At 37.7% G+C, this 13,206-nt stretch overlaps 1 protein-coding gene across 2 annotated transcripts in view; it reads right to left on the reverse strand.

Annotated features, from left to right (window-relative positions):
- Window positions 1-13,206, reverse strand: part of TBC1D19 (TBC1 domain family member 19) — a 209,833-nt gene that overhangs the window by 75,747 nt on the left and 120,880 nt on the right. For both annotated transcript variants that reach the window (XM_082389264.1, XM_082389265.1), the window contains 2 exons: window positions 11,730-11,814; window positions 8,563-8,607 (listed from right to left, as the gene is read on the reverse strand). In XM_082389264.1, coding sequence (XP_082245390.1) covers window positions 8,563-8,607; window positions 11,730-11,814 — 130 coding nt within the window. The remainder of the gene's footprint in view (window positions 1-8,562; window positions 8,608-11,729; window positions 11,815-13,206) is intronic.

A 13,206-nucleotide genomic window follows, 5' to 3' on the forward strand; every position in this document is an offset into this window, starting at 1 on the left:
TGAAAGAAAAACTAAGACAGAAAAATAAGTTCATAAATAGAAGGCATATTTTGATATCTTACAAAAATATAAGTATACATTATATCTTTCTAAATACTAAATATCAAAGCAGGTTGCTATTATACAAAACCCCTATATTCTTACTGCAAAAACACTTTTTCCTTCCTCTATTAAGTACTGCAGAAACCTTTAAACAAGCATGTTAAAGTAGTCAGAAATGAAGACCTTACTATTATTATTTTCATCTTCTACAAATATTAATGAAAGATGTCCTAAGTATAGGACTACCTTAATCAGGACAGAGTGCGTTTCGTTAGGAAGGTTAGAGTGAATGAATTAGTGAACTGCCAAGAAGCAAAAGGGATGCGTGTATTAAGATGACCCATGGTTAATCACACTTTCACCATATTTCCCCCAAGTCCTGAAATCTATAGCTGCTCTATAAGCAGCTAGGTTATAAGCTATTTGAGGCAAGGGCCACAATTCATACTGTGTATCGTCTTCAGCACCCAGCATAGTATTTTCTACAAGTGAGATGTTCAATATATGTTGTTAATGATGGAAATTCAAGCATTTATAAGTATAATCACAGCTTATAAATAAGATACTAAAGTATTAGATTCATTTATGAATAAGCAATTAACATATAGGACAGGAGGCTCTCAATAACTCAGTGTTGAAATTATAAATGGCCCACAAAGTCATACAGACATGCATTCGAGTCTTGTGTGTCTCCAGGAAAGTTACCAACACTCTCTGAGTCTCTATTTTCATTTTTGAAAATGGAGATAAATAATACTAACTTCACTGGGTTGTACTAAAGCACCAACGAGTTAATGTATTTAAAGCATACCAGTATAGTATTTAGTACACAGCAGATGCTCACTAACTATAGCTATTTTATGCTCTCAGAAGGGAGAGTACCACATTTAAGTATCAGCTTAAACCTAAGGAAAAAAAAATTTTGTCAGTATTAAATAAAGGTTCACTTCTGCTTAATCAAGATTAACCAGGGCTTAAGTTTCCAGAAGAGGGTACATAGTTTGCTCTGTTGAAGAAGGACAAAGTCAGATTCTGGCAAACAAAAGTAGGAGGCATAAGAAGCAGTGAATTCATTAACACTCTAGGGCACATACCACCTAAAACATTTCTTTGATCTCAGAGGCTGTCATGTTCTTGACCAGTTTTTCAAAATCCTTTCCTTTCCCTCTCACCACTTCAGTCTTTCAAGGGTCAAGTTTCATCCCTGGCCTTCATCCAAGAGTGTACTTTTAACAGGCATTGGGATGCTTGGGACACCATCGCTAATCTGGCCTCAGAGTTCTACAAGTCTGCTATGAGTAATTATTTTAAGATCTTAGCCTACCTCTATCTAACTGAAGAAAGTCTAAAATATTAACTGCCTACTCCATTCAACAGAAATAACTTTATAAAGTAATGATTTAATGGGCCTTTGACATAGTCCAGAATGGTAAACATCATCAACAAAAATAAATCTTGAACTAGATGAGATATAAATAGTAAATATGACTCAGAAAACACCTCAAATATTAACAAGCTTTGCACTTACTAAATATTTTCCCTTCATTTCCTCACTGTCTCTATTAATACTTAGCGTTTATAGTTGTACCATAACTCTCATATCTGATTCACTTTAACATCATTCCAGTTGAAAGCAAATTTTTACATTCTTTCATTTGGGATTACTTAGTACAGTTTATTTAATTCAATGTTGAAATAATCATTTCCTCTGTTTATTCTCATTTCACATGTAGCCTACAGGTCAGTAAACATAGGGATTAGGACAATGGTCAAATTGTTTTCTAGCTATTTCTGCTATCTTTCTGAATTGGAACTTCAGAATATGACTTTGTTACTTTATTTTAGTAGTTAAAAGTTCCCAAAACATCAGAACATAACCATGTTTAAATATCAATCTAGAAATGATACTTTAAATAATTAGTTTTTCAATTTATGTCCAAAGTTACACATGAAATGAATTTTGGATTATGAGATGTTTTAAATTTATTTAATTAAGTTAGATAACAAAGTACACTGCTATTTATCAACCTGACACTTGCAGGCAGATTTAAAATGATATATTTTTGTTATTTCTTCCAAGAGCCTTTCCTAATCTTTGTTGTGAGGCGTTGTCCTGCACACTGTAGGATGTTTAGCAGCAACCCTGGCCTTTAACCAGGAGATACTGGTAGTATATCCCTCCCCTCTGACAACCAGAATGTCTTCAGACATTGCCAAATGTCCCTGGAGGGTAAGGGGATGGAATTGCCCTTACTGGAGAACCACTGCTCTGGAGTCCTAACACTCCTCTCCTTAATGTTCACTAGCAATTACTTATTTTGTCTTGCAGGAAACAAATGGTATTAGCAAATTATGATGTTTGTTTATTTTAAGTCTCAGTCAGATCTATGTATATTTTTCCTATAAGTCTCACCTCCTTGCTTCTATTCTTGTTCCTCTATATTCTTCTACATTCATTCCCTCATTCCCTAGCTCACTCATTCAATAATGTTTCCTGATCAGTGACTTTATGCCATGCATGATTCTAGATGCTAGATAATGTTGGTCATCAAAACTATTAAGGTCCTTATTCTCTTGGAGCTTATACTTTTAATCTACATAGCAGTCAGGATGATCTTTTAAAAATATTCATCAGGAACTGGAGGAGAGATGTCACTGAGAAGAGTGAAGTAGAAAACTCTAAAACTCCATCCCTCCGCTATAGCAATGGTTAAACTGGCTAGAACTGTTAGAATCAACTTTTTTGAATTCTGGAATCTAATAAAAAACTTCCAACAACCAAGGAAATACTTAATAAAGAAAGATGCTACTGAATTTTGGAAAGAGAAGATTGTGATATTTTAATTTACCCACCTACTACCCCCCACTCTCTAGTTTGGTGGCTATAAAGACAACTGTCCACATACCTGGTGCAGCTTTCTCATGCCAGAGGGGGCAATATAGATCTTGAATCAAAAAATTGTGGTTGTGTGTTTTGACCTGTCTAGTAGCTACCTGAGGGATTGGGCTGAAGTGGCCAGCCAGGTGATATTTATCAGATTTATTTATTTTTTTTAAATAAAAGCAAATGTATTAGCCTTAGCCACCTGGGGTAGCAAGGGATAACAGATGGGGCAAGGACTAGGCAGACTGAAAAGCCTCGGAAGGAAGAGACTAGAGAAGCATAAATATGGAGGGATAAAGGCTTTGAAAAGCTCCTCTGTAATGAGCGGAATCTAGAAAAGACCTGAGAAGAACTTCAGCCTTCGTTTCTGCCTGATTTCTGGGCTGTGTGCAAGCAGGAAGTGAAAGCTAAGGCAGAGCCGTGAATGGCCTGGCTAAGCCTTGAAGGAGTACTCCCTACATAGGGTATATCAGTAAAGACTGATTTTGGCTTCAGACATTTAAGGAAATCTCTGTCAAATCACTAATTGATCACTAAGCTAATGGAACAGAGACTTCAGGGGGCACTCAATACAAAAAAAGATAATTTTTACAAAAACAGTTTAGAAAAGTCACTAAAAAACTACAACCCACGACAAGCAACAGCAAGTTCTGGGGAGGGGAGAAAATCTGATTTTTCAGAGTTATCACAATGTAATACTCAAGATATCCAGTTATCAACAACAAAAAAATTACTATGCATGCAAAGAAATAAGTATAGTCTATTCACAGCAAAACAAGAAATTAATAGAAACTGCCCCTAAGGGAGCCTAGACATTGGACTTACTAGACAAAACTGTAGATCAACTGTCCCCCTAACTGGTCTGGCCCCTGTCTACCTCTCTTACCTCACCTTGTACCAGTTTATGCTTTGCTCACTCTCATGAGTCACACTGGCCATCCTGTTATTCTTTAGTTCATCAGGCATGTTCCTCTTAGGACTTTAAACATGCTGTGCATTCCCTCTGGAGTGCTCTTCTCCTCCTCCTTTGCACAGCTCACTCTGCACATTCTGGGCTCTGTTCACATTCTACCTCCTCAGAGGCATCTTTTCTGACTTCCTTCTCTACAACAGCTGTGCCCTTCCCCCACCTCCCCACCTACTATCAATTTCTGTTCCCTTTAATTGTTCACATCATCACTCTCTGAAATTATTTTTGGAGTTATTTATTTATGGTAGCTACTTATGTACTTGTTTATTGTATGTCTCCCTCACTAGAATGTAAGCTCCTTGGCAGCAGGTACTTTATCTGTGTCCTTTAATAAGTATTTATTAAATGAATAAATAAAGTTATACATGTTGAACAAAGAATAAAAACAAGAAAAGCTTAAAAATTTCCTGTGAGGAGTCTCCTTCAGCTCAGAAATTTTTGCTCACCAGTTGTTTAATAAATCCACTAGAGAAAGTCTTTCCACTGACAAGGCTTCAAATAAGGTGACAGGGTAATGTCCGATGCCACGATGGCCTGTTATTTCCATCCTAGGAAAGGAGATCACAGGTGGGGAAGTGAGTGAGCAAACCTCTGTCCCCGTTTAAGCAGCTGCTGGGTCAGGGGTGGACAGTGTGTCAGTGAGCTGCAGGCAAAGCTCTCTGGGTGAGCCCCTGTGACCACGAAAGCCAGGCCACTTTTGGTGGCAGTGGGAGAGGTGTCCTTGAGATTTCAAAGTAATCCCATCTTTGGCAGAGGTTGAAAAACAGGGCGGGTAATATAAAAATGTTGCGTGGTATTGCCTTGAGTAAAGAGCAAAGGGACAGTGGACTGACTGCTCTTTGTCTCTTCTTGTTCTGCAGTTTCAGACTCAATCCCCAGAGAAGAATCTCCTCTGATTCTGGTAAGGTTCTAAAACTACCTGAGACAAGAAATGATACTTAAGTATTAAGATTATGAACAGCTTATGAACAGCTTTTAATTTACCCACCTATTACCCCCCACTCTCTATAGTTTGGTGGCTATAAAGACAACTGCCCACATTCCTGGTGCAGCTTTCTCATGCCAGAGGGGGAAATATAGATTGTGAATCAAAAAAGGTGGGTAAATTAAAATACCACAATCTGCTCTTTCCAAAATTCAGTAGCATTTTTCTTTCATAAGTTTATAATAAATGGGTTTATCCCATTAAACTATTTTTTTTTCTGGATGAAATTGTTTCTAGAACCTGTTATATATATATCAACTTTTTCAATATATTAACCACTTAATTTTCTTCTAAAAGATACTACAATGAACTCAGTAACATTTTTCTGAGGTAGTAGGGCATGGTGATTAAGCATACTGCTTCTTGGGACTTCCCTGGTGGTCCAGTGGTAAAGAACCTGCCTTACAATGCAGGGGACTCAGGTTCGATCCCTGGTCGGGAACTAAGATCCCACATGCCTCGGGGCAACTAAGCCCGCATGCCACAACTACTGAGCTCGTGCGCCTCAACTAGAGCCTGCGGGCCGCAAACTACACAGCCCACATGCTCTGGAGCCTGCGTGCCACAACTAGAGAAGAGAAAAACCCGCACGCCACGACCAGAGAGAAGCCTGAGCACTGCAACAAAGAGCCTGTGTGCCGCAATGAAAGATCCTGCATGCCTTAACGAAGATCCCACATGCTGCAGCTAAGACCCGACGCAGCCTAAAATAAATGATAAACACATTTTTTTTTTTTAAAAAGAAAGTTAAAAAAAAAAAAAAAGTCTGACTTCTTTTCTGAAGTCAAAGAACTTGGGTTCAAAGCCTGGCTTTGCCACTCACCAGCTGGGCAAGTTAACACTGTGTGCCTCAGCTTCTTTATCTATAAATAGGGATAATACTAGTAGCTGCCTCAGAAGGTTCTTGTAAGGATTAAATGAATTAATACATGGGATGTACTTATAGCACACTGCTTAGTATATAGTTCTGCATGGAAAAATGTTAGCTGCTACTGCTATGACTACTATTACTATTATTGTTATAGCAATATTTTTTTTCTTGGTGCCTTAGCTCACTATAAAAGTCTTAAATTACTATAATATGTTACAACCCAATGATTTAAAGGGTGGAGGGTTATTGGCTTTTACATAAAATGGTCCCAGACTGATTTGCAGGAATGCTTTTATATGCTGTTTTATAGCTTTTCTATTTTCCTTTGTGAGGTCTCTGATTTTCACTTCTACTGTTGTTAATCATTTTTCCTATGTATATCGGTTTCTTTCCACACTTCTTTTGTTACAGGGGTCATAAAAACCAGCAAACCAAGTTTGTTAGGCATGTGTGTTAAGTAAAAGCGAATATATTCTAAACTAAGTTGGAAAAGCTCTCCTATATATGAATAGAGAAAAGAAACTTGACTCCATGGACAACTCATTTGGCCTTTCAGAGGTATTTATTTTTCCTTATTTTCCGATTCTTATATAAATATAAAAAGTTATATGAAAATTAAGTTTCTGGGGAGACAGATGTAACAAAGTTTACACATAAATGTTAAGATTAAAAAGCCTCTAATTTAGTTCAAATAAATACTCATTAAGGTCCTACTATAGCTAGATACTGGAGGAGCAAAAATGAGTGATATGCTTCTAAACCTCAAGAGGTTTGCAATCTAGAGGGGGAGATAAAGCATAAACAATTAATGCCAAGATAATATAGTAAGAGATACCAAAGATATTCACACTGGGTACTATGGGAGCCTAGAGGAAGGGCCCTTAACCTCACCTGGGGTTCCAAGGAAAGTTTCCTGAAGAGGATCACGCCTGAGCTGAACCAGAGGGCAGCCAGGTGAAGAAATGTTGAATGCACTATTACAAGCATAGGAACAGAAGTCATGAGGTAGGAAAGCAGCATAGTGCTTTTTTGAGAGTATGTAGCTGTGTTTGTGTAAAGAATTAATAATTTGATATTGTTGCGATTAAAAAAAAAAGTGAAATGTGAAATGGTGAGAAATGAAGCTAGGAGTTAGACTGAATAGGGGCCAGAGTCAAGAGAGGTTCTCTTATGCCATGCTGAGAGGCTTGGACATTGCTTATAAAGAAATGGGGCGCCATTAATAAAACTTTAAGGAGAAAAATGGCAATTTTCAGACTTTCCTTTTAGATGTATAACTGAGACAGCATTGTAAAAGACAGAGAAAAGCTAGAAAAGACTGGAGGAAGGGAGACAAGTTAGGTGTCAGTTGCAATTAATAAACTAGAGAGAGTAAAGCCTGAATGAGGGCAAGGTAGTAGTTATGGTGAGGTGGAGAGGGTTCCAGATGTAGTTTGAAGATAAAATTGGATGATCCTGGTGATTTATTAGATGAAGGGGGTCCAAGATTGAAAGGAATCAAGGATGACTATCAGATTTTAGGCCTTGAATTACTGGTTAAATGAGAGTACAATTAAGGGGAGAGAGAAAGAGGACAGTGTTTGGTTTTTCTTGTTGTTGTCGTTTTGTTTTTTAAATTTAAGTTTGCTTTTGTTTTTTTCTTTTTTAAATAGTGGGCATATGAAGATTAATTAGTTCAGGTTAAATCTGAGTTAAATAATGTAGAAGTCAGAATTGAAGATATCAGTTTTAGAGTAATTAACAAATAGAAGCAAGAGAGCAGATAAGAAGTCCTAGGAAAATGTGTGAAAAGAAGAGCAGCAGAAAAAAAAAAAAAAAGAGCAGCAGAACAAGAGTGGGGTGGGGCATTGGCATGCCAGTGCTTAAAGAGGGATAGAGGAGGCTAGCCTGTGAGGGAACCTGGGACAGCACACTGAGAGGCACAAGGAGAGGACAGTGCCATGAAAGCCAAGGATGAGTTTCAGATGCGCTGGTCAGTAAAGAAGCTAAACGCAACTTGTATCAGCTGCATTTTGTGAGCACCCACTACACATCCGGTGCTGTTTCATACAGTGTTATCTCCTTTAATCTGTTACCCATGTGCTATAGATGACAAATCTGAAGTTCAGCGAAGATGTATAACTTACCCAAGGTCATAGGGTGAGCTGGCAGAACTGGGATCTGAACCCAGGTCTGCAGGATTACAAAGCCCATGTTCTTAACTCTGCTGGAGTAAAAGAACTTCTTCAGGATGCAACTTTATAGTATCATAATAAGGACTGCTATATATTGCTTTTCCAAGTGGCATATCTTAAAACTATCTGATAATGTCAAAGAAATACTTAATATTCAAGGAGGTCACTATACCTTTGATCACTTTAATCAAAACATACTTTTTTCAGTGATGTATTTCTTGAAATATTTATATTTCATCAATACTACACTTGTCAAATCATGAGAACAATAAAGTGCAACCCAAGGCAATCCACTCATTAGGGCACTGCTCCAATAAAGCCAAAAGGAAGGTCCTAGATGGACGAGTTAATGTCCTTCAGAGGAAAGCTAAGCACCCTGGACTTAGGCACCTGAGTCTTCTTAGCTTTCTCACAAATGTTACTACTGGTCTCAAGGAAAATCAGAAAGGATATGCACAGTTCAGCAAAATCCTACCACAAACATGAAATTAATTAGAATAGTTATTCTATAGAAGGTTTATTTCAGATGATAAATTATTATCCATTTAAAGATAGAGAATAAGAAAGTCACAGTGCTATTATAAAAGTTGTAATTTTCCTATTTCCCACTAGAGGAAGCAATAGCATTGCTCTTACCATTTGGTGGATAAAAGACGGCATATTCTTCTAGTCCTAGTTTTCCTGTAAGAGAAAACCAGAGAGAGTTCCAATATGATTAGATAAAATAGAAACAACTTTAAAAATTAATTTTGTGAATATACTAAAAACTAATGGAATTTTAAAAACTACTAGAGTATAATCTCCTTTCATTTCATTTTATGATATGGAATTAATTTGAAAATATGCCAGCCAATCTTTTGGTATTAGCAAATCCTTTCATCAATTAAAGTCAGTAATATAAACTTAAGCACTACAAGGTAAGTGATACAAAATAATTAAAAGAACAAATGTTTTCAAGCTCCTTAAGCACTTAAGAAGAGCAGCATCTATTTGTAAGCCTAGAATTGTGTTAATTATACGTAATTCTAGTCTAGTCATTAAAGTAAGTCCTAAGTTTTGCAACACCTCATTAGTTTACATTTTTATGGAATGAGCTAAAAAGTTAAAATTAAATGTCTTTCACTGTATGGTGGTAATATTTTCTGAATTCCTAAACAATTGATATGGTCTGAGAATGAGGCTAAATATTTGAAATCAGGATTATCTCAGAAAATTAAAGTATATTCACCATAATTAAATGTTTAAGTGAGTTTTAAAAAGTTTTTCCTCAAAACTTTTAAAGGTCTGAGTTTTTTCCCACCTTCTACTGAGGTGGGAAAAAGTAGGTAGCTCTTATCTGGACAGTTTTTCTAACACTGTTGAGTCTACTGAAAAGTCACATGCGTTTTTGCACTTGGCTCTAAGGTAAGATTTTTAATTTAAAAAATATTTTTTGGTTGGGAATGGTGGGAGAGAGGAAATGAAGAACTGCATGAGCAGTTTAGGTTAGGGTGGAGACAACAAGGATTGATCTTGTGAGTAAGAAGAGAATGAAATGATAGACGGGTAGGTAGGTAGACGGATGGATGATAGAGAATACCTGCTGGGTACTCAATACTGGGCTAGGTGCTGAGAGGTGACCAGAGTAGATATAAGATATGGTGTCTGAACCATGTGGCTTATAATCCAGACTACAACAGGAAACATTAAGATATGTTTGCTAAATTTTCTGGCACAGGCTTTAAGTGCTTTAGAGGTTTAGAGGAGAGGGAAATTGACGATGGGTTGGTGGACTTGGTGAGTGTGAGACAATGGAAAATGTGCATTGGTCTCTGCCCCTGGTTGCTGGCACAGAGCTCCTGAAACCCTTGTACTTTCCTAACTGATAAGAGCATTAGGAGCATCTCTCATTCTAATATTGGTCTTTGATGCTGTCCCTGACACAAGGCTTCTGAAACCCGTGCAAATTCCTAAATGATAAGAGCATTAGGAGCATCTTTTATCCTATTGGGGTGACTCTGAGTGGGCTTCTGAATGGGCGCTGGTCACCAGAAAGACCAAGCCTTGATTAGAAGTCCCACCCCCTCATACTCCAGAGGGACTGGAAATGGAGTTTAATAATTGATCACGCCTCTGTGAGGAAGACTCCATAAAACCCCAGAAGTAGGGGGTTTGAAGAGCTTCTAGGTGGGCAAACACATCAACACTGGGAAGAAGACGCACTCCAACTCCATGGGGACAGAAGCTTCTATGCTTGTGACCCTCCCAGACGTAGCCCTATGTATCTCTTCATCTGGTTGTTCATTTGTATTCTGTATCATATCCTTTAACAAACTGGTAAATGTAAGTACGTGTTTCCCTGAGTTCTGTGGGCTTCTCTAGTAAATCAGTCAAACCCAAGGAGAGGGTTGTTGGAACTTCCAATCTAAAGCCAGTTGGTCAGAACAGGTGATAACCTAAACTTGTGACTGGTGTCTGAAGTGTGTGTGTGTGTGTGTGTGTATGTGTGTGTGTGTGTGTGTGTGTGTATGTATGTGAGAACTGAGTCCTTAACCTGTGGGATCTGACAGCATCTCTAGGTAGACAGTGTTAGAATTGAGTTAAACTGTAGCATACCCAGGTGGTGTCAAGACTAGCGTGTTATTGTGGTTATTTGTCCCCACATATGTGCGACCAAAAGTGTCAGAAGTGAAGCGCTTTGTGTGAGTAGTAAATTAAAAACACAGGAGCAAAACACAGTAGGAAAGAATTGGGTTTTTCCCTACATAGAAGGAAATAATCTGAGTTTTTCTGATACTGTGAGATATAGGCTAGTTCTTCAAGAACCTATGATTTTGGAGGCGGAGGAGTGGGAATCCTTCCATGTTTAGGGAATATATAGAGGCTTAGAATGAAAATGGGGTAATGTGGAATAAACAGAGAATCAAAGTTAGCTAGGTTAAGACAGGATCAACTGATGGAGGGCTGAATTAAAATTTGGCTGAATTTAGAGGTAAGTCCATTAGATAAGTTCTATAATCAGTTTTTCAGCAGATGATGTGAAAGAAACAAACAAGTAAACCAAATGTCTCTATCAAGAGAGTCCCCAAGTGGGGGGAGCCTGATCCCAGTACTGGGAATGTGGGCCTGTCTTAGGGCAGGGGTTGTAGTAATGAGGCAGACAGTTGGACTTAGGAGATACAGGACAAACAGCATCTTTCTTTATGGGAACAGCAGAATGACCATACACAATAGGCTTATAAGCTTTCAGTGCTGGGTGTTCACTACTTAATAAAAAGGAGAAATCGGGGAAAGGCTTCCAGCTGAAATTAGTTCAATTGCCAGGTGATAGCAGGATACTGAAATAGCATTATCTTGTAGGCAGCTAGTGATAAAGAGAAGAAAGCACTAAAATTAGAATTAAGAAAGCTAATAGCATATAAATTATATCAAACTTTAAGTGTGGTATAACATTTTGAGAGAAGTAATAAAGAAAGCAAAAAAAAAAAAAAAGAAAAAGCAAATTCAACTGATAAACTCATAGTTAGAAGGGTAAATAAAAGTCAACAGATATGGCAAAAATAGCAACAGAGGAGAGAGCAAACAGGAAAAATAAAGAAGTAATTTTAAACGCTGTTTTTGGGAACCACTTTCCTGTGATCTGAGATAAGTGGCTTGGGCACTGATTTAAGTGGGAATGAAAGATGGTTAAAATAACCTGAGAGACATCTTATTAAATAATTTACAACAAAAATTTTGACAACTAATATATGCTATAAAATAAGCAGTCTTGGCATGATTATGTAAGTGTTAAAGAATACCTCCTTTATATACTAAAATTTTACCTCTTATGTATGATTTCGGTGGTGAAGCACTGCTGTATGCAAAGTGACCCAACACAGATGTATCTCGGGAGAAACAAAGTAATACCTGGGTACAACATTGGAGAAAACAATTAAGCACTGGTTTTTTTCCTTTATTTTTTATTGAAATATGGTTGAATTACAATGTTGTGTTAACTTGTGTAGTTTTTATTTTATTTTTTTTAAACATCTTTATTGAAGTATAACTGCTTTACAATGTTGTGTTAGTTTCTGCTGTATAACAAAGTGAATCAGCTATACATATACATATATCCCCATATCCCTTCCCTCTTGCGTCTCCCTCCCACCCTCCCTATCCCACCCCTCCCTGTCCCACCCCTCTGGATGGTTACAAAGCACAGAGCTGATCTCCCAGTGCTATGCAGTTGCTTCCCACTAGCTATCTGTTTTACATTTGGTAGTGTATATATGTCCATGCCACTCTCTCACTTCGTTCCAGCTTACCCTTCCCCCTCCCCGTGTCCTCAAGTTCATTCTCTACATCTGTGTCTTTATTCCTGTCCTGCCCCTAGGTTCTTCAGAACCATTTTTTTTTTTTTTTTTTGGATTCCATATATATGTAAGCACTGTTTTATAACAGGTAATTCATTGCTACTTCTGCTTGAGAGGCACTGAGGTAGAATCTTTCAAGTTCAGTACTGTGCCTCTCAATGGGAAGAGTGCCCTCTATTGGTACACCTATGGTAAGTGTTACAGTAGATACCAAGTGCGATGGGCAAAGTTCATCCAAAGATTTCTCACTGTTAGTCACCTAAACCTTAAACAACAGCAGAAAATGCAAGTTACTAACGACCAGTTGATTCTTTTTTTTTTTTTAACATCTTTATTGGAGTATAATTGCTTTACAATGGTGTGTTAATTTCTGCTTTATAACAAAGTGAATCAGTTATACGTATACATATGTTCCCATATCTCTTCCCTCTTGCGTCTCCCTCCCTATCCCACCCCTCTAGGTGGTCACAAAGCACTGAGCTGATCTCCCTGTGCTGTGCAGCTGCTTCCCACTAGCTATCTATTTTACATTTGGTAGTATATGTAAGTCCATGCCACTCTCTCACTTCGTCCCAGTTTCCCCTTCCCCCTCCCCGTGTCCTCAAGTCCATTCTCTATGTCTGTGTCTTTATTCCTGTCCTGCCCCTAGGTTCTTCATTACCATTTTTTTTTTTTTTAGATTCCATATGTATGTGTTAGCATATGGTATTTGTTTTTCTCTTTCTGACTTACTTCACTCTGTATGACAGACTCTAGGTCCATCCACCTCACTACAAATAACTCAATTTCGTTTCTTTTTATGGTTGAGTAATATTCCATTGTATATATGTGCCACATCTTCTTTATCCATTCATCTGTCGATGAACACTTAGGTTGCTTCCATGTCCTGGCTATTGTAAACAGAGCTGCAATGAACATTGTGGTACATGACTCTTTTTGAATTATG

The sequence above is a fragment of the Balaenoptera borealis genome (assembly GCF_965194805.1).
Source record: "Balaenoptera borealis genome assembly, chromosome: 4".
Taxonomy (NCBI): Eukaryota; Metazoa; Chordata; class Mammalia; order Artiodactyla; family Balaenopteridae; genus Balaenoptera; species Balaenoptera borealis.